At 44.0% G+C, this 20,666-nt stretch overlaps 1 protein-coding gene across 4 annotated transcripts in view; it reads left to right on the forward strand.

Moving 5' to 3' along the window:
• SGCE (sarcoglycan epsilon) overlaps positions 1-20,666 on the forward strand; it is a 96,019-nt gene that overhangs the window by 24,109 nt on the left and 51,244 nt on the right. For all 4 annotated transcript variants that reach the window (XM_073629583.1, XM_073629585.1, XM_073629584.1 and 1 more), the window contains 2 exons: positions 13,554-13,676; positions 16,823-16,980. In XM_073629583.1, coding sequence (XP_073485684.1) covers positions 13,554-13,676; positions 16,823-16,980 — 281 coding nt within the window. The remainder of the gene's footprint in view (positions 1-13,553; positions 13,677-16,822; positions 16,981-20,666) is intronic.

Below are 20,666 nucleotides of genomic sequence, written 5' to 3' on the forward strand. Positions count from 1 at the left end.
AGGAACTTTTCCCGACCGAAAAATTGAGAGCATGCTCTCATTCTTTTGCTGGCTGGAATTCGGCCAGCAAAAGTCCGATGGAGCATACACACGGTTGCATTTTCTGATGAAAAACTCTCATCGGTCTTTTGCGGGCCGAAATTCCGACCGTGTGTATGCGCCATTAGTCGTATCTTATCTTCGCAACTCTGGCTGCAACTTCAGAGGGTTTTTTTTTTAAGCCAAAGTTACATGAAAGTTGCACTGAAGTCGCCATGCAAAGTCACCCTGGAAGTGGCACGGCTTTGGGGTCGCAGCAGTGTAATCCGGGCCTAAAGATGTGTAAATGGAAGCTCAGTGCGGACCATGGTGTGTATTGCCAGCAAAATCCTGCGTAGATATCAATATTTTATTACGCCTGTATGCATGAGCCCTTATTTGTAACATACGGCATAAACTGTGTGTATAAAACATCTTACCCGGGATGCCTACCTACCTCTACTGTCCTAACAAACATGTCCCTGACTAAGCGTGGCTCTCCCATAATACAAGATTACAGTGTTGTCGTTTCTGTGCGATAAGTGCAACTAATGTTAAAAGTGATTCAAAACATAGTTTTTTTTTTTCTTTAAAATAACAAACATGTTATACTTACCTGCTGTATGCCGTGGTTTTACACAGAGCAGCCCTGATCCTCCTCTTCTCAGGTCCCCCGCCAGCACTTCTGGCCTTCCCCACCAGCAGAGTCTCTCTCATAGCAAGCTGCCCGCTATGGGAGCACTTGTGTGGGCTTGCTTGCAAGCCATGCTGCGTGTGTTCATAGACACACACAGCAAGGCTAGGCCCCGCCTCCCCACTGGCTGTGATTGACAGCAGAAGGAGCCAATTGCTCCCACTACTGTCTATGAGCCAATGTGGAGGGAGAGAGCTGAGAGATTGGGCTCAGGTAAGTATGGGGGGGGGCTGTATACAGAAGGCTTTTCACCTTAATGCAGAGACCCTTACCACTTTGAACTAAACTACCAAAAATCCAGTGAGCTGATAACTTCTTGAGGACCCTTCAGCATTATCTTAAGCAGTCTTATCAGCCATGTCCATTTTTTTTTTTCTGTGAACTACAGAACCCCCCCCCCCCCCCATGTTGTAGAGATAAGAAGAAGGGTCCTGTAGTCCTAACAATCTTTTAGTTGTGTCCTTGGGTGTCTGTGCTGCTAATCCATAGATACAATACAGGGAGTGAGCATTCTCATCCTTGGGCAGGAAGTGTGTTATTGGCAGGATCACCAGGTGAGGGAAAGGGAAGCCTGAAAAAAGATCCACCACATCCAACGACTGCACTCCATTCCTTTTTTGTTTTGGGGATTAGATATGTCTGAGCTCACATTCACACTCCTCGAGAAATACGTGAAAAATCCATGTGGTGCCATTAATGGTACCAGGTTTGCATGTGCAGGTAAGTATGGAAAATATGCCAAAACATGTGTTTTAACAAGAATTTTGGCCGCACCTGTCATGTGTGTGACAGCCCATTAAAATTAGTGGGCTGCCCTAGTGGTGTGAATAGGGGCTCAACCACTTCCCATTGTATAATGTGAAAGATGATGTTACGCCAAGTAAATAGATACCTAACATGTCATGCTTTAAAATTGCACACACTCGTGGAATGGTGCCAAACTTTGGTACTTAAAAATCTCCATAGGCGATGCTTTAAAAAATGTTTACAGGTTACCTGTTTAGAGTTACGGAGGAGATCCAGTGCTAGAAATATTGCTCTCGCTCTAATGCACGCGGCGATACCTCGCGTGTGATTTGAACGCCGTTTACATATGTGGGCACGACTTACGTATGCGTTTGCTTCTGTGCGCGTGGGCGGGGGCGCTTTAAATATTTTTTTTGTATTCTTTAATTTACTTTTATTTTTTTATTTTTACACTTTCTCTTTAAAAGAAAAAAATGTGATCACTTTTATTACTATTACAAGGAATGTAAACATCCCATGTAACATTAATAGTGTGTGACAGGTCCTCTTTATGGAGAGATGTGGGGTCTATAAGACCTCATGTTGTAGAGATGTTGTAGAGATGTGGGGTCTATAAGACCTCATGTTGTAGAGATGTGAGGTCTATAAGACCTCATGTTGTAGAGATGTGAGGTCTATAAGACCTCATGTTGTAGAGATGTGGGGTCTATAAGACTTCATGTTGTAGAGATGTTGTAGAGATGTGGGGTCTATAAGACCTCATGTTGTAGAGATGTTGTAGAGATGTGGGGTCTATAAGACCTCATGTTGTAGAGATGTTGTGGAGATGTGGGGTCTATAAGACCTCATGTTGTAGAGATGTTGTGGAGATGTGGGGTCTATAAGACCTCATGTTGTAGAGATGTTGTAGAGATGTGGGGTCTAAAAGACCTCATGTTGTAGAGATGTGAGGTCTATAAGACCTCATGTTGTAGAGATGTTATAGAGATGTGGGGTCTATAAGACCTCATGTTATAGAGATGTTGTAGAGATGTGGGGCCTATAAGACCTCATGTTGTAGAGATGTTGTAGAGATGTGGGGTCTATAAGACCTCATGTTGTAGAGATGTTGTAGAGATGTGGGGTCTATAAGACTTCATGTTGTAGAGATGTTGTAGAGATGTGGGGCCTATAAGACCTCATGTTGTAGAGATGTGAGGTCTATAAGACCTCATGTTGTAGAGATGTTGTAGAGATGTGGGGTCTATAAGACCTCATGTTATAGAGATGTTGTAGAGATGTGGGGTCTATAAGACCTCATGTTGTAGAGATGTTGTAGAGATGTGGGGTCTATAAGACTTCATGTTGTAGAGATGTTGTAGAGATGTGGGGCCTATAAGACCTCATGTTGTAGAGATGTTGTAGAGATGTGGGGTCTATAAGACCTCATGTTGTAGAGATGTTGTAGAGATGTGGGGTCTATAAGACCTCATGTTGTAGAGATGTTGTAGAGATGTGGGGTCTATAAGACCTCATGTTGTAGAGATGTTGTAGAGATGTGGGGTCTATAAGACCTCATGTTGTAGAGATGTTGTAGAGATGTGGGGTCTATACGACCTCATGTTGTAGAGATGTTGTAGAGATGTGGGGTCTAAAAGACCTCATGTTGTAGAGATGTTGTAGAGATGTGGGGTCTATAAGACCTCATGTTGTAGAGATGTTGTAGAGATGTGGGGTCTATAAGACCTCATGTTGTAGAGATGTTGTAGAGATGTGGGGTCTATAAGACCTCATGTTGTAGAGATGTGGGGTCTATACGACCTCATGTTGTAGAGATGTTGTAGAGATGTGGGGTCTATAAGACCTCATGTTGTAGAGATGTTGTAGAGATGTGGGGTCTATAAGACCTCATGTTGTAGAGATGTTGTAGAGATGTGGGGTCTATAATATCCCACATCTCTCCTCCAGGCTGGAAAGGCTGAGATAAAAAAAAAAAACTCTCTGCCTTTCCAGCTGCGTCCCCGGCATTGTTTACTTCCCAGGCCTCCAAGGGTCATAGAGATGACTGGGGACCATCTGGTCACCAGAAATCTCTATGCTCAACTTTTGGCGGCGACCAATTCGTTCTCCGGCTCGCCAATCGCAGGGGCGGGCTGGGAGAAGCACTGAAGGGTGGCGGGGGGGGGGATGTCCCTTCCCGCCACCTGTAAGAACAATCAAGCGGCTGAACTGCTGATATGATTGTTCTTACGATGCACAGAATCACCGGCTGTAAAAGATGATATCTGAATGATGTCTGTAGCTGCACCCATCATTCAGATATCACCGCTCAAAGTCCAGGACGTCATATGAAGGCCTATGGGCGAGAAGTGGTTAAAGAATGTGTAAACCCAACATTTCATATTCCTGATATGTGGCTGCTGTACCATGAACTTGTATGAGAAAGTCTCCGGTTCTGTTTGTATTGCTTCCTTTGTGTGAAATCACTGGTGATCGTACCAGTCCCTTTGCTTTCCTATTAAAAACTGACCACACTAAGCAGGGGAGTCATGGCCAGTTCTCTAGCTGTGCTGGGAACTCAGCCTGCTTTCCTCCAATAATCAGACTTGTCCTGACCCCTCCCCCCTGCACAGCCTTTCACTGGGAAGTTCAGTATTCTGCTGTTTCTCCTGCCCTAGCTCTCAGGCAGCTGAGAACAGAGAGAAAAAGGGGGGGGGGGAGAGAAGATATTTATAATGTTTTTATATCTATACACAAATGTTTTTTTTTGCCTTCAATTTCTATTTTAAACGGAATGGGTTGTTTTACAAGGTGAGGGTTTACAATCAATCTCAAATAATAAAGGGGTTTGCTCTTCTGCCACTGGGGTCATCGATTTGAGTTCCAGACCTGCTCACGAGAGCTTACAATCTAAAAGAAACATTTGACCTTTGTTTTCTCTTTTCTTCTATCATTCCATTTCCTTTATCTTTTTTTTTCCTAGGTTATTTCTGGTTTTCTTTTTTTTTCTTTTTTTAAGTATTTATTCATTTAATAGTTACCTTACTATTTTATTTTTTTATGTTCATTTTGTTTTTTTTGTTTTTTCTACTATTTCCTTTTTTTTAACCACTTCCGCCCACCGTCGTTATACGTCGGCTGTTTGAAGAGAAATATCGTTGTTATGGCAGCAACCATCTACCATAACCCCGGTATCCTCTTCTTCAGTGGTTTAAGATAAAAGTTGTCTCTGCGGCGGATTCGCCGCGAGATCACTTTTATCGGTGGCAGGAGAGGGCCCCCCCCTCCCGCCGCACTCCGGTGCCCTCCGCCGCTTACCGGAGCCGTCGGCAGCTTCGGAGCCGATCGGGTCCTTCTTGTGGCCTGACATGGAGACAAGTGAGGAGAAGATGACCCCCACCTGTTTCCATATCATTGCAGGATGGAAGCGACGTCAAACGCTCTTAAAGGGCCATTTTTTTATTGCATACGTCTTAAAGGTACATTTTTCTGTTGTCATTTTTTCAAATGACAATTTTTTTTTTTTTTTTTTGCATTTTAGTCCAAATATGAGCTCTGAGGACCTTTTGACCCCAGATCTCATATTTAAGAGGTCCTGTCATGATGTTTACATTCCTTGTAATAGGAATAAAAGTGACACAAGTTTTTTTTTAAACAGTGTAAAAAAAAAAATAAAAGGTAAAATAAATAAGAAAAAAAAAAATAAAAATTTTAAACGCGCCCCGTCCCGATGAGCTCGCGTGCAGAAGCGAACGCATACGTGTGAGATCTGAGGACCTTTTGACCCCAGATCTCATATTTAAGAGGTCCTGTCATGCTTTTTTTCTATTACAAGGGATGTTTACATTCCTTGTAATAGGAATAAAAGTGACACAATTTAAAAAAAAACAAAAAAAAAAAAAACAGTGTAAAAATAAAAAATAAAAGGTAAAAGGTAAAATAAATAAGAAAAAAAAAATTTTTTTTAAACGCGTCCCATCCCGCCAAACTTGTGTGCAGAAGCGAACGCAAATGTGAGTAGCGCCCACATATGAAAACGGTGATCAAATCACACCTGTGAGGTATCGCCGCGATCGGTAGAGCGAAAGCAATAATTCTAGCCCTAGACCTCCTCTGTAGCTTAAAACATGCAACCTGTAGAATTTTTTAAACGTCGCCTATGGATATTTTTAAGGGTAAAAGTTTGTCGCCATTCTACGAGCGGTCGCAATTTTGAAGCGTAACATGTTGGGTATCAATTTACTTGGCGTAACATTATCTTTCACAATATAAAATAAATTGGGCTAACTTTAGTGTTGTCTTATTTTTTAATTTCAAAAAAAGTGTATTTTTTTCCAAAGTAAGTGCGCTTGTAAGACCGCTGTGTGACAGAAAGTATTGCAACGACCGCCATTTTATTCTCTAGGGTGTTAGAAAAAAATATATATGTAAGGTTTGGGGGTTCTAAGTCATTTTCTAGCAAAAAAAAAAAAAAAACAGTTTTTAACTTGTAAACAAGAAATCTCAGAAAGAGGCTCGGTCCTTAAGTGGTTAAATTAAAATGATATTCTACACTATCCAGTTGCTCTACTTTTTTATTGATATAGTAACTCCCATTTGGATGTGGACCCGGTGTTCTGCCATATAGTGTCCTCCTATCGGATAGTGTCCGCTCCGTACTGCGCAGGCGCAGCGCTTGCGCAGTACGGAGCAGAAGGAGATGCCGAAAATGTCCGAAGTTGATCAGCTGACCATCAGCTGTACACGGCGCTTCGGCAGTTCTTAGCGATGGCTGTGTAAGAGGGCCCCTCGCGGGCTCGCTTCGCTCGCCACGCTTCGGGCACGGCCTCGCTGCGCTCGGCAACTATATATTCTCACTCTATGTCCACTTGGATAGTAGGGAATGATCCTGGACATAGGGTGAGAATAACAGCGCAGGCGCCGTGTACAGCTGATGATCAGCTGTTAAACTTCGGAGACTTTCGGCGTCTCGTTTGTCCTCCGTACTGCGCCTGCGCAGTACAGGGAGGACACTATATGATAGGGGACTGTATTTGACAAGACACCGGCATGTTTCCCGTCTTGCTCCATGCACATTATAGAAATAAGATTGTTTGTCCTCGCCTAGACTCACATTTGTCTTGAGTTGTTAGGAGTGTTTTTCTGTCTGTGCCATCATAACAGATGAGACCTCGGAAACTTGGACACAAGCGGGTGAGGAGTGGGCTGCGCTAACACAAGTCAGATGGCCCTATAGTAATGGCGAGGCACAAAGGAGGTTTTGTATTCATGACGTTACTGGAGACGTCCTATTGTACATTGGATTCCATGTGTTCATAGCTGCACATGTGAGCCCTTTCATTAGAAGCCCAGAACATTTTCTTCTAAAACTCAGTTCTGCATTTTTCATGTAAATTCATATTATAACCCGAAACACTCAGCCAGGCACTCTGCATTCCAATTGGCCACATAGAGATAAATAGCTCAGCAAATGGAACTAAAAAACAGTTTGTTTTTTTTAGATAAAAACTCTGGTAATAAAAGAGGTACTGATAATTCGCACAGAAATATACTGTATGTACACACAAAGAATACTGAACTATATAACGGAAAAAATTGTATTCAATATTTTCTGTAATTTTCCTTCTCTGGTATGACTGTCAATCCGGAGCGTACAGGTGGTAGTATGCCACCATGTTGCAATAGATTATAATGTGATCTGATGCCCCTCCATCCCTACATAAACATATCCATAAAAACATTTTATTTTCCCTGGGACTTTATATGGGGCACAACACATACAAACCAATAAATAGCTAGTATACATATTTACCGTTTTATTAATGAATACCCTGTTTCCCCAAAAATAAGACCTAGCGTGATTGTCAGTGATGGCTGCAATATAAGCCCTACCCCCCCAAATAAGCCCTACCCTGTTTCAGCGAAAATAAGCCCTACCCTGAAAATAAGACCTACAAGGACTTTAACTAGGGCTTATTTGGAGGGTAGGGCTTATATTGAAGCCATCACCGACAATCACGCTAGGTCTTATTTTCGGGGAAACAGGGTAGGTACAAATCTCATTACATTAACCACTTCACCCCCTTTCTGACCAGAGCATTTTTTGTGATTCGGCACTGCGTTGCTTTAACTGACAATTGCGCGGTGGTGCGACATTGCACCCAAACAAAATTGACGTCCTTTTTTTCCCACAAATAGAGCTTTCTTTTGGCGGTATTTGATCTCCTCTGCGGTTTTTATTTTTTGCACTATAAACAAAAAAAGAGCGACACTTTTTGCTATGTACTTTTTGCTATGTACTTTTTGCTATGTACTTTTTGCTATAATAAATATCCCCCTTTTTTTTTTTTTTTTTTTTTTTAAAGTAAGTTTTTTCTCCGTTTAGGCCGATATATATTCTTCTACATATTTTTGTTAATAAAAATCGCAATAAGCGTATATTGATTGGTTTGCGCAAAAGTTATAGCGTCTACAAAATAGGGGATAGCTTTATGGCGTTTTTAATTATTATCTTTTTTTTTTTACTCGTAATGGCAGCGATCAGAGCTATAAAAATGCATTGATTACTGTAAAAATGTCACTGGCAGGGAAGGGGTTAACACTGGGGGGGGGTGATCAAGGGGTTAAAGAGGGAGTCCCGCAAAATTTTTTTTTTTAAAGTCAGCAGCTACAGATACCTCAGCTGCTGACTTTTAAAATAAGGACACTCACCTGTCCCCGAATCCAGCGGTGTCAGCACCCGAACCGTCCCTCGGTCCTCGGCAGCTGCCGCTGCCATTCTCTATGAGGGAATCAGGAAGTGAAGCGTTGCCTTCACTTCCCGATTCCCTACTGCGCATGCACGAGTCGCGCTGCGCATCCTAACTGGTCCCCACTATTTCCTAGGACCCGTGTGTGTCCCAGCAGACCGCGGGGGGGGGTGCGGTAAGGGGTGCGACTCCCGTGGGAGTCTTAGACAGGTATCTTCACCCCCCTCCCCCCTGAAAGGTGCCAAATGTGACACTGGAGGGGGGAGGGTTCCGAAAAGCGGGGGCTCAATTTTTGTGTGAAACTCCGCTTTAACTGTGTTCCCTCAAGTGTGTTCTAACTGAAGGGGGAGGGGAGACTGACTAGGGGAGATGACAGATCGCTGTTCATACTTTGTACTTTGTATGAACAGACAATCTGTCTGTTCTCCCCTCAGCAAACCGGGATCTCTGTGTTTACACACAGAGATCCCAGTTCTCCCTGTGTCACGAGCGATCGCGGGAGCCTGGCGGTCATCGATACCACTTGCATCAGCTCCGGGGGCGAACAGCCGGTGGGCGCGCCCCTAGTGGCCGCCTAAGGAAGTGACATAACATAACGTCGATTCGCCTGCCCGTGCCATTCTGCCGCAGGCTCCCGCGGCAAGCGGTTAACAGCCCATAAACTCCACTCTATGTTATCCTATGTGTCCGTACACACATGGATGTTTTTGAACTTTTATCAGCAGTGGAGCTTATGGGCTGTTTTCTGAACGCCATAAAATCGCATTCAGAAGTCGTTTTTCTGACCACAAAAAATGCCAAACGCTGATAAACGTCGATAAACACTCAAAAACGTGGCTCACCAGCGTTTTTGATCCATTGAAAAAAAAGAAAAAAACCCAACGCTCAAAACCGCTAACGCGGAAAAACGCTATTGCAAAAAAGTAAAAAAAAACTTTGAAAGACTCACTGCAAAGCTACTGGCGTTTTTATAATGTTATTTTAACGTCCAGTGTGCATGGAGCCTAAAACATCTAAACATTACATAGAATATTGCCAATCACAGTGTCCATAAGCCAAATGAATGAAAGTGACTATTTCTTCTCCAAAACTATTAGTGCTCCACCACGTGCCAGTAAATACCGGTACTGCACTCACCAGATCAATAAGGCCAACAAGCAGCCTACAAGCGCTTTAACTTACATCCAGGCTTTCAAAATCTTCTCCTGGTAGTGATTAGCAGCGCTCATTTAGCAGGTATGAAAAACAAAAGAGCCCCAAAAAATTTTTTAAACCATATGTCTACACTTACATAAAAAGTGCTTTTGGAAAGGCCCCCGACACAAACAGCTCACCTAAGCCCAGGAATATTGCACCGCCACCCGCATCCACCAGAGCAAGCGTGCGTGCCACAGGCCTGGAAGTGATGTATGGGGTGAAACCGGAAGTGACGTCGCTCACTCAGCCTCTATGCATTTCGCGCATCCACGCGTCTTCAGGAAGCAAACTCTATTTATTTAAAAATAAATACACTAAAATTGCTTTTTGGGCGCACAAATGCAATATATTATCAACATTATTGGTAAAACATAAAAGATGAGGTTGTGCCAAGTACAGCGGGGAAAATAATTGATCCCCTGAAGATTTTGTAAGTTTGCCCACTTACAAAGAAATGAAGGGTCTTTTTATCTTTTTATCATAGGTGTATTTTAAATGATAGAGACAGAATATTAACCAAAAAAAAAACCACATGATACAAATGTTATAAAGTGATTTGCAGTTCAGTGAGTAAAATAAGTATATAACCCCCAGGCAAAAAACGACGTAGTACTTGGTGGAGAAACCCTTGTTGGCAAGCACAGAGGTAAGACGTTTCTTGTAGTTGGTGACCAGGTTTGCACACATCTCAGGAGAGATTTTGGTCCACTCTTCTTTACAGATCAGGTTTCTTGGCTGTCACTTGGCCACTCCAAGTTTCAGCTCCCTCCATAAATTTTCCCCTCCTCAAAAAGGCACATTTACAGTCATGTCAATGAACATCTAAATGATTCAGACAAGGATTGGGAGAAAGTGCTGTGGTCAGATGAGACCAAAACCGAGCTCTTTGGCATTAACTCAACTCGTGTTTGGAGGAAGAAAAATGCTGACTATGGTTCTAAGAACACCATCTCTACAGTCATGCACGGAGGTGGAAACATTATGCTTTGGGGCAGTTTCTCTGCTAAAGGTACAGGCCAACTTTGCCGGATTGAGGGGCCAATGGATGGGGCCATGTATTGTAAAATCCTAGATGAGAACCTTCTTCCCTCAGCCAGAACACTGAAGATGGGTCATGGATGGGTCTTCCAGCATGACAATGACCCAAAACATACCGCCAAGGCAACAAAGGAGTGGCTCAAGAAAAAGCACACTAAGGTCATGGAGTAGCCTAGTCAGTCTCCAGACCTTAATCCTATAGAAAATTTATGGAGGGAGTTTAAACTTCGAGTTGCCAAGTGACAGCCAAGAAACCTTAAAGGGGTTGTAAAGGTTTAGGGTTTTTAAAAAACAAACATGTTATACTTATCTCCACTGTGCAGTTGGTTTTGCAAAGAGTGGCCCCGATCCTCCTCTTCTGGGGTTCCTCAGCGGCGCTCCTCCTCCTCTTCTCGAGTGCCATGTCGGAGAAGCGCTCTCCTTTGTGGACACCCGTGCGGGCGCGCTCCCGTGTCTTGCTTCTGTGTCTATTCACACAGAAAGCAGGACTCGTCCCCACCTCCCCAGCATCTGCGTCCATGGATTTGATTGACAGCAGCGGGAGCCAATGGCTACGTTGCTATCAATCCATCCAATCAGGACCCGAGACACCAGCTTTGGCCGGTAGAGGGGGTACAGGTAAGTAAAACGGGGACTCGGAAGGGCTGCAGCATTACAGGAGGTTTTTCACCTCAACGCATAGAATGCATTGAGATGAAAAACCTTGAAGGTTTACAACCCCTTTAAGGATTCAGAGAAGATCTGTAAAGAAGAGTGGACCAAAATCCCTCCTGAGATGTGTGCAAACCTGGTCACCAACTACAAGAAACGTCTTACCTCTGTGCCTGCCAACAAGGGTTTCTCCACCAAGTACTAAGTCATGTTTTGCTTGGGAATCAAAATCTTTATTTTACTCACTGAACTGCAATGCAACAATTTATAACATTTGTTTTATGTGTTTTTTCTGGATTTTCGGTTGATTTTCTGTCTCTATCATTTAAAATACACCTATGATAAAAAAAAAAAAAAAAAAGACCCATTTCTTTATAAGTGGGCAAACTTACAAAATCTGCAGGGGATCAAATAGTTATTTTTCCCCACTGTAAATAGATATCCAACATGTTAAAGGGGTTGTAAACCCTCATGTTTTTTCACCTTATGCGCTCTTCCCCTCTGCCTGTTGTCTCGGCTCTTGATTGGATAGATTGATAGCAGCGCAGCCATTGGCTCCTGCTGCTGTCAATCAAATCCAAAGGGGCGGGGCCGAGTCCGGCATTCTGCATTCTCCGGGAGAGCGATTCTCCTAGGGGGTTTCCCGATGTGGGGAGGAGCTACCAGCGCCGCCGGGGGACCCCAGAAGTCGAGGATCGGGGCCACTCTGTGCAAACTGCAAAACGAACTGCACAGTGGAGGTAAGTATGACATGTTTGTTATTTAACCACTTCCCTACCCGCCTATAGTCAAATGACGTCCACAGATGGGATCTCCCATCCTGGGTGGACGTCATATGACGGCCTCGGGTTCCCGGCCGCCTAGGGGGCGCGCCCGCCGGGTTGTTCGGGACCCGGTGCGTGTGCCCGGCGGCCGCGATGTCCGCCGGGCACCCGCGATTGCCTGTTAACCGGGCCGGACCGTGGCAGCGGCAGAGGCGATCCGGTCCTCTCTGTGGCTGTGCATGGAGACGAGTGAGAGGGAAGATGGCCCCCACCCATCTCCATAACAATGCAGGGCGGAAGCGACGTCAAAACATCACTGCCGCCCATAGCTCCTAAAGGGACATTTAAAAAAAAAAAAAATTTTAAATGACAATTTTTTTTTTTTTTTTATTGCATTTTAGTGTAAATATGAGATCTGAGGTCTTTTTGACCCCAGATCTCATATTTAAGAGGTCTTGTCATGCTTTTTTCTATTACAAGGGATGTTTACATTCCTTGTAATAGGAATAAAAGTGACACAATTTAAAAAAAAAAAAAAAAAAACCAGTGTAAAAATAAAAAATAAAAGGTAAAATAAATAAGAAAAAATTTTTTTTTTTTAAACGCGTCCCATCCCGCCAAACTCACGTGCAGAAGCGAACACAAACGTGAGTAGTGCCCGCATATGAAAACGGTGTTCAAATCACACATGTGAGGTATCGCTGCGATCGGTAGAGCGAGAGCAATAATTCTAGTCCTCCTCTGTAACCTAAAACAAGCAACCTGTAGAATTTTTTAAACATCGCCTATGGAGATTTTTAAGGGTAAAAGTTTGTCGCCATTCCAAGAGTGGGCGCAATTTTGAAGCGTGACATGTTGGGTATCAATTTACTCAGCATAACATTATCTTTCACAATATAAAAAAAAAAAAATGGGCTAACTTAACTGTTGTCTTATTTTTTAATTCAAAAAGTTTATTTTTTCCAAAAAAAGTGCGCTTGTAAGTCCGCTGCGCAAATACAGTGTGACAGAAAGTATTGCAATGACCGCCATTTTATTCTCTAGGGCAGGGGTCTCAAACTGGCAGCCCTCCAGCCATTGCCAAACTACAAGTCCCATGGGGCATTGCAAGGCTGACCGTTACAAGCATGACTCCTACAGGCAGAGACATGATGGGACTTGTAGTTTCGCAACAGCTGGAGGGCCGCCAGTTTGAGATCCCTGCTCTAGGGTATCTGAAAAAAAAAAATGTATAATGTTTGGGGGTTCTAAGTAATTTTCTAGCAAAAAAAACCCCTGTTTTTAACTTATAAACAACACATCTTAAAAAGAGGCCTGGTCAGTGGTTAAGTCTTAAGATTGTGTGTTTACGTGAAACAGCAACAAACTTCAGTACCTAAACTTGTTCATATGTATGTTATGTTACAGAACTGTTTTTTAAAACTTTATTAGTTTCAGTGGACATTGGGTGTGTGAAGGGCTCTGTGACACAACGAGGTCTACATATGTTATACGTAAACCTTTAATGAGTTTCAGATGTCTTCATTACCAAAGCTGTGATTACTCCATGGGATCTGATGTCGGTAGTTCACACTGTGTGTAATAACCTGATACTGTGCTAACACATTAATAAACTGTTACTTCCCATCCCCCGCTGAGATTTGCACGACGGATTCTCCTCCTAGTATCACATATAGAAATGGCGTTCATGTTTAATCTCTATTCTCCACTTTGCAGTGTACACCATCCTGTCCAAGGTGCACTCCGACCGCAACGTCTATCCTTCCTCTGGGGTTCTGTTTGTCCACGTTCTGGAGAGAGAGTACTACAAAGGGGAATTCCCTCCCTACCCAAAACCAGGTACGGAAATGGACAATTTTCCCTATTGGTGTCGGAGTATAGAAATCAGACACGTGTGATTCGTTTGGTTGCAAAGTGAAATTTGGACAACATTGTTGTTATTCGGTGATTCGGGTGTATCTGAATCTCTGAATCACAATAGTAACACATGATCAACGAATCCGAAATCATTTATAACGAAGACAACAAATTCATTCGTATTCATTTATTTGCAATTTCAGAGGGTTTCAGAAGTTCAATATAATATGTGTCACCAGGGGCGTTGCTAGGACTATAAAAGATCTGGGGCTAGAGCCCATAGCAGCGTAGTAAAGAAAGTCATACGCTTGGGCGGGCATACACATATATATACAGTAATATACGTGTGTGTGTGTATATATATCCCCAGAGAGCCCCCCACTTACATCAGGGTCCCCAGAGAGCCCCCTTACATCAGGGTCCCCAGAGAGTCCCCCCTTACATCAGGGTCCCCAGAGAGCCCCCCCTTACATCAGGGTCCCCAGAGAGCCCCCCTTACATCAGGGTCCCCAGAGAGCCTCCCCCTTACATCAGGGTCCCCAGGGAGCCTCCACCTTTCATCAGGGTACCCAGAGGGCCCCCCATTTACATCAGGGTTCCCAGAGAGCCCCCCTTACATTGGGGTCCCCAGAGAGCCTCCCCCTTTCATCAGGGTACCCAGAGGGCCCCCCATTTACATCAGGGTTCCCAGAGAGCCCCCCTTACATTGGGGTCCCCAGAGAGCCTCCCCCTTTCATCAGGGTACCCAGAGGGCCCCCCATTTACATCAGGGTTCCCAGAGAGCCCCCCTTACATTAGGGTCCCCAGAGAGCCTCCCCCTTAAATCTGGGTCCTTAGAGAGCCTCTGCCTTAAAATCAGGGTCCCCAGAGAGCCTCCCCCCCCCTTTGGGGACCCCTGCAGAGACTCGGGGCTATTGGCCCCAGATTCGGGGCTATAGCCCCAAAAGCCACCCCCTAGCGACGCCCCTGTGTGTCACACTCTGCATTGTTATGATTGGCCAAAGTCAAGCAAAACATTAAAGTCACAAGCAAGTCATAGTTACATAGTAGGTGAGGTTGAAAAAAGGCCATCAAGTCCAACCTATGTGTGTGATTATATGTTAGTATTACATTGTATATCCCTGTATGTTGCGGTCATTCAGGTGATTATCTAATAGTTTTTTAAAACTATCGATGCTCCCTGCTGAGACCACCGCCTGTGGAAGGGAATTCCACATCCTTGCCGCTCTTACAGTAAAGAACCCTCTACGTAGTTTAAGGTTAAACCTCTTTTCTTCTAATTTTAATGAGTGGCCACGAGTCTTGTTAAACTCCCTTCCGCAAAAAAGTTTTATCCCTATTGTGGGGTCACCAGTACGGTATTTGTATATTGAAATCATATCTCCTCTCAAGCGTCTCTTCTCCAGAGAGAATAAGTTCAGTGCTCGCAACCTTTCCTCATAACTAATATCCTCCAGACCCTTTATTAGCTTTGTTGTCCTTCTTTGTACTCGCTCCATTTCCAGTACATCCTTGCTGAGGACTGGTGCCCAGAACTGGACAGCATACTCCAGGTGAGGCCGGACCAGAGTCTTGTAGAGCGGGAGAATTATCGTTTTATCTCTGGAGTTGATCCCCTTTTTAATGCCAATATTCTGTGTCCCATCGGAAATCGCAAGCGGGTCACAAGGAAGTCACATCGAAGTCCAAGTCATAAGCAAGTCGCATCGAAGTTGCAAGCAAGTCACGGAAATACCATAACTAATTATTTAGAATCTTCCGAAATACCTTCCAAAAAATACGAATCATTCTTACATAACAAATATGATGAAACTAAATGATTGACTTAACGAATGAATCCAAAAACGAAACTAATGTTTTTGTTGTGCACATCCCTAATAGAAATCTCTAGACATGTGCACGCCGGAAATCTTCATTTCGGATGCATTCGTTAATTGAAGAATTTTGTTTTGTCATATGTTGTAATGTTGAACCGATTCTTTTTCGGAATATGTTTCGTATCTTCAGCATTAGTTTTGTATATTCGTTGTTCCAGGTGGATTTAAAAAAAATTTGCAGTTTTTCCAGAAGATTGCTATATATTCGAACTATTAAATCGGATGGATTTGAAATGGAAGGATTCTATATTTGCTTTGTGCACTGGTGTGCAGTCATGTTGGAACAGGAAGGGGTCATCAAACTGTTCCCACAAAGTTGGGAGCATGAAATTGTCCAAAATGTCTTGGTATGCTGACGCCTTAAGAGTTCCCTTCACTGGAACTAAGGGGCCCAGCCCACCCCCTGAAAAACAACCCCACACCATAATCGCCCCTCCACCAAATGATTTGGACCAGTGCACAAAGCGGGGTCCATAAAGGCATGGATGAGCGAGTCCTCACCTCAACCCGACAGAACACCTTTGGGATGAATTAGTGCGGAGACTGCGAGCCAGGCCTTCTCATCCAACATCAGTGCCTGACCTCACAAATGCGCTTCTGGAAGAATGATCAAACATTCCCATAGACCAACCCCTGAAAAACAACCCAACACCATAATCCATGTCTTGCTGCACTGTGGCCCGAAGCCAATCAAAAGAGGGGTTGTACCTCTGTAACCAAGGATAAGCAATAACCACCAGGTAATGGGGTGAGGAAATAACTTGAAATTGGATTATCTCGTGGTGAAGAGCCCCCTACGGTCATGGTCAATGGAGCAGTCTCATGAGTCACATGAGCAGGCTGTAGAGGTCTCCCATCAATAGCCTCAATGGCAAAAGTCCTGACCTCAACCCAATAGAACACCTTTGGGATGAATTAGAGCGGAGACTGCGAGCCAGGCCTTCTCGTCCAACATCAGTGCCTGACCTCACAAATGCTCTTCTGGAAGAATGGTCAAACATTCCCATAGACACACTCCTAAACCTTGTGGACAGCCTTCCCAGAAGAGTTGAAGCTGTTATAGCTGCAAAGGTTGGGCCAATCCAATAGTGAAACCCTACGGACTAAGACTGGGATGTCATTAAAGTTCATGTATGTGTAGTGTCCCAATACTTTTGACAATATAGTGTATGTCCAACAGTCTAACGTTTATTTCAATTCTATCTAGATCTGCCAACTGAAATAATGTTTTTTTTTTAATTTTTTGTATAGGAGAGCTAAGCAATGATCCAATCACCTTTAACACAAATTTAATGGGCTATCCTGACCGGCCGGGTTGGCTGCGCTACATTCAGCGGACCCCTTACAGCGATGGCGTACTGTATGGATCTCCAACCTTTGAGAGCGTGGGAAAACCAACCATTATTGAGGTATAAATTATTATTATAAGGTGTTTATAAAGAGCTTATCCATTATTTTGGATGCTCTTGTTTGTGTCTTTAGTATATGCATTACTTTTAGAATTTTATTAGAAATATATGCATTTAAATTGAAGTATTCCAAGATGTTTTAAAAATGAAATATATGTTGAATAACAAGGATAACATTTTTCAGTCGGGGGTGTCCAGTCTTTTGAATTTCCTGGGCCACATTGGACAAAAGAGGAAAAGTCTTTTGTCACACATAAAATACACCAACAATAAGGATAGCCGATGAGAAGAAAAAGTTGGGCAACTTAACTTTCACTGATATAGATAATGTACTTATATGAGTAATAAATCTTCATTTTATTGTAATATTTTTCATTACGAAAGTAACACAGAGCAACATACAACCGCATGACTGTATCTAGAGGGGGGGCTCTGGGGGGCAGATTTCAGTTGCCCCCCCGAAGCCCCCCACTCACAGCTATGTGTGCTTTGTGGGGAGGTTGTGGCTGGTGGGCACGACTGCGCCCCCCACAGCACCCCCCTAGATACCTCCATGCAGAATTTACTACCATTGTTGGGAGTCCCTGTATTCACTGCTGCCAGTGCAATTACAAAAACGGAAGCCCCGGGATCCCTCTAGTCTGGATTCCCAGTGCCGTGGCCACCGTGACTACCACAGGCGTGCGCATTTGTGCCTGGGCACACCCTAATCACTGCGTGCGGTGCCGATTCCCCCTATTGCCTGGGCTTCCCCCCCCCCCCCCCCCGTGTTGTGCTCCCAGAATGGAGAGTGGGGAAAGGAGCTAGTAGAGGGTGCAGGGAAAGGCATGTGTGTTTTGAGGTTTGGGGTGCACTCCCTAATGCAATAGGCTGCGCACAGCTATGGTGACTGTTATGTTTGCACGGCATCCCCGGCATCCCTCCATATTTGCTTTTGCGTAGCTTGTCCCTACTGGTCAGTGTGGCTTCTATGCTTGTATGGTGTCGCTCCGGACATGCCCGGACTGCATGCTGAACTCTCTTGGGACGCATGCGGCTTGCGGGCCATAGGTTGGCCACCCCTGAGCTAAAGTTAAACCTTTCATTCAACCTCAAAATTATTGCATGTGTTATAAGTCAGTATAAAGGGAAAGTAGTGGTGAAACCAAGCACTTGTTGGCTTATCCAATCATATTTTGTATGTTATATTTATGGGCTGCATAGTGAGAGTAATGGGAGTTTAAATATATGTATTTGAATGGAACAAATAAAACAGTGGCGGCTGTTTTTTTTGGGGGGGCGGCAAACCCCCTCCTGCTGTCGCACCCTCCCCCCAGGGTCTCGCAGTCAGTCGGTCATCAAGCCCCATACTTACCTCATCTAGGTTGCGGGCAGGCAGCGATCCTACTGGCGACGAACTGCGGCTTCTATCGCATCCCCTCCTCCTCTGCTCCACGGCAGCTTCCGCCATGCGTCTCCTCCCTCCTCCTCCTAGGCATCCAATAGGATCGCCTGTCCTTTCAGCCAATCGGGTGACAGGTCTCCGACTTCCTGATTGGTCGGGAGGAGGATCAGTGTGACAATAGCGAATATTCATTTGTTAATTGTCACACAACGGTCACTGGGTAGGCTTTTATGAAGCCTTTTAGAGACTCAGGCTCTAATCAGGTGTTTCAAACCCCCCCCATTGAAATCCATGAGTCCAGCGCCCTGCATGTAGATTAGGGGCCGGATGAATGGATAAGGGGGCGGCGCCCATGTGCTCCGAATGGACAGACCGCCACTAAAATGAAGTGTTCCAAGAAGTCTCTTCTTCTCTCCATCGCTGGGGACCAGAGGAGAGGGGAGAGTGTTGGGAGTTCATCTTTAATTTTATGGTGTAAAGGTGATTTATCCTTTAATTGTTATTGAACCTGTGCACCACCAGCTCGTTCTGCTTTTCCACGTGTGCATGCCCTTTAGGAGTGCAGGGTGTCATGACGACCTTCATCCTCCAAGCGTGTTTCTTCTCAGATAATTCATCAGGAGTGGTTGTCTTCTTCTTGTCACATTCATCTTTAAGGAGGTTGTAAACCCTCACATATACCCAGTGAAGTGACCAGCCTCAGGTGATACACAGAGATGAAACAAATCTCCCTACATAAATTGTACCTCTTTATCTGCAGTCTTCTCTACATTCATTCAATTTATAAAGCTTGTCTGAGAGTTCAGATAAAAGTGGATGGAGAACTGAAGTTACGTTCTGCAGAGCTAAGCAAGGGGGGCTCTAAGAGCTGATTGGAGGGACAGGATACCCCCCCCCCCCCCACACACACACAAAGCTCACAGGAACAGAGCTGAGGCTGTCAATCACAGGCTGTGTGCTGGAGCTCCCTCCTCTGTCACCTTTTTTCTCTTGGTGACAGGAAAACTTGTCAGAAGTGACTCATGCTGATGGCAGAGAAACGAAGCAGCAGACAGAAATGACACTTAGGGGTTGATTTACTAAAGGGAAAAAGACTGTGCACTTTCCAAAGTGCAGTTGCACTCTGCAAGTGCACTTGCTCCAGAGCTTAGTATATGAGTAGAAGCTCTGCTGACATCCATCATCCAATCATGTTCAAGCAAAAATTGTGTTTTTTTAATTTTCCTTGCATGTGATTGGGTAATCTTTGCAAGGTGAAGCCTTACCTCATTTACTAAGCTCTAGAGCAACTGCACTTGCAGAGGGCAATTGCAAAGTGCACAGTCATTTCGCCTTTAATAAATCAACCCCTTAGTGCTTTGGATTGCAACAAGTACACACTATAGGGGGATATGCTTTGTTCCTATTTCATGTCTGAGGTTTACAACCACTTTAGGTCTGTGGCAGAGGGTGCAGAGGATAGAATTCAGGTTGGTGCACATTCCATGGCACTTATCTTCTAATTTGTATCTAAAGCCAAATGTTTTGTTTTATTTGTGCATAGAGTAGTGAGGGTTGAGACCCTTATCAGGTTTTTGTTGCAGTCGGTATTATCCGATGGCAGGATTCGTCCTCTCTATCTTGTGATGTGATGTAAGTGACCTCCAGGCAGGCTCGGAGCTGTCACTCAGATAATTAGATACACCTAGAAGAGGAGAGGACTGCAATGTGCAAGGAAGCATAGAAACTCGCTAAAAACTGAGCATGTGCAGAGCTGCCAACACTACTCTGCAAAATCACTCGCTGAATTGGGGACATGGACAGGAGGGGGAGCTAGAGAGCAGCAGGATCAACCGGGTTTTTTGCAGAATACAGAAAACAAATCCCATAGTGGCTGAGTATGAACAGCATGTAATACAACATTTATTGATCATTTTTTGTGATTAAGGATTTTATGATGTGGGTTTAGTGACACTTCACCTCTTCCCAAAAAAAAAAAACAAAAAAAAAAACACGTTCGAAGGCACATTGCAAGTAAATAAAAAGTGATTTATGGGAAAAAACTCTGCAAGTATACTTGATTTTTTGTGCTTTTGCCTGCAATTGTGGTGACAGAAAAAAATGAATACACATAACAGTCTATTCATCACAATCTCATCTTATGTACATGGCAGCTGTCAAGAACATTGAAGTTTACAGCTGAGCTAGAAATGGGAGCACAGCTGGGTCCCGGCATGATACTCTGAGTAACCTTTACTTTGTCACCATACAAATCCTACAAGGGCCAACGTGGATTCAAATTTGACAAAAAACAAAAAAAAGC

This window comes from Aquarana catesbeiana, linkage group LG05 (genome assembly GCF_042186555.1).
Source record: "Aquarana catesbeiana isolate 2022-GZ linkage group LG05, ASM4218655v1, whole genome shotgun sequence".
Taxonomy (NCBI): domain Eukaryota; kingdom Metazoa; phylum Chordata; class Amphibia; order Anura; family Ranidae; genus Aquarana; species Aquarana catesbeiana.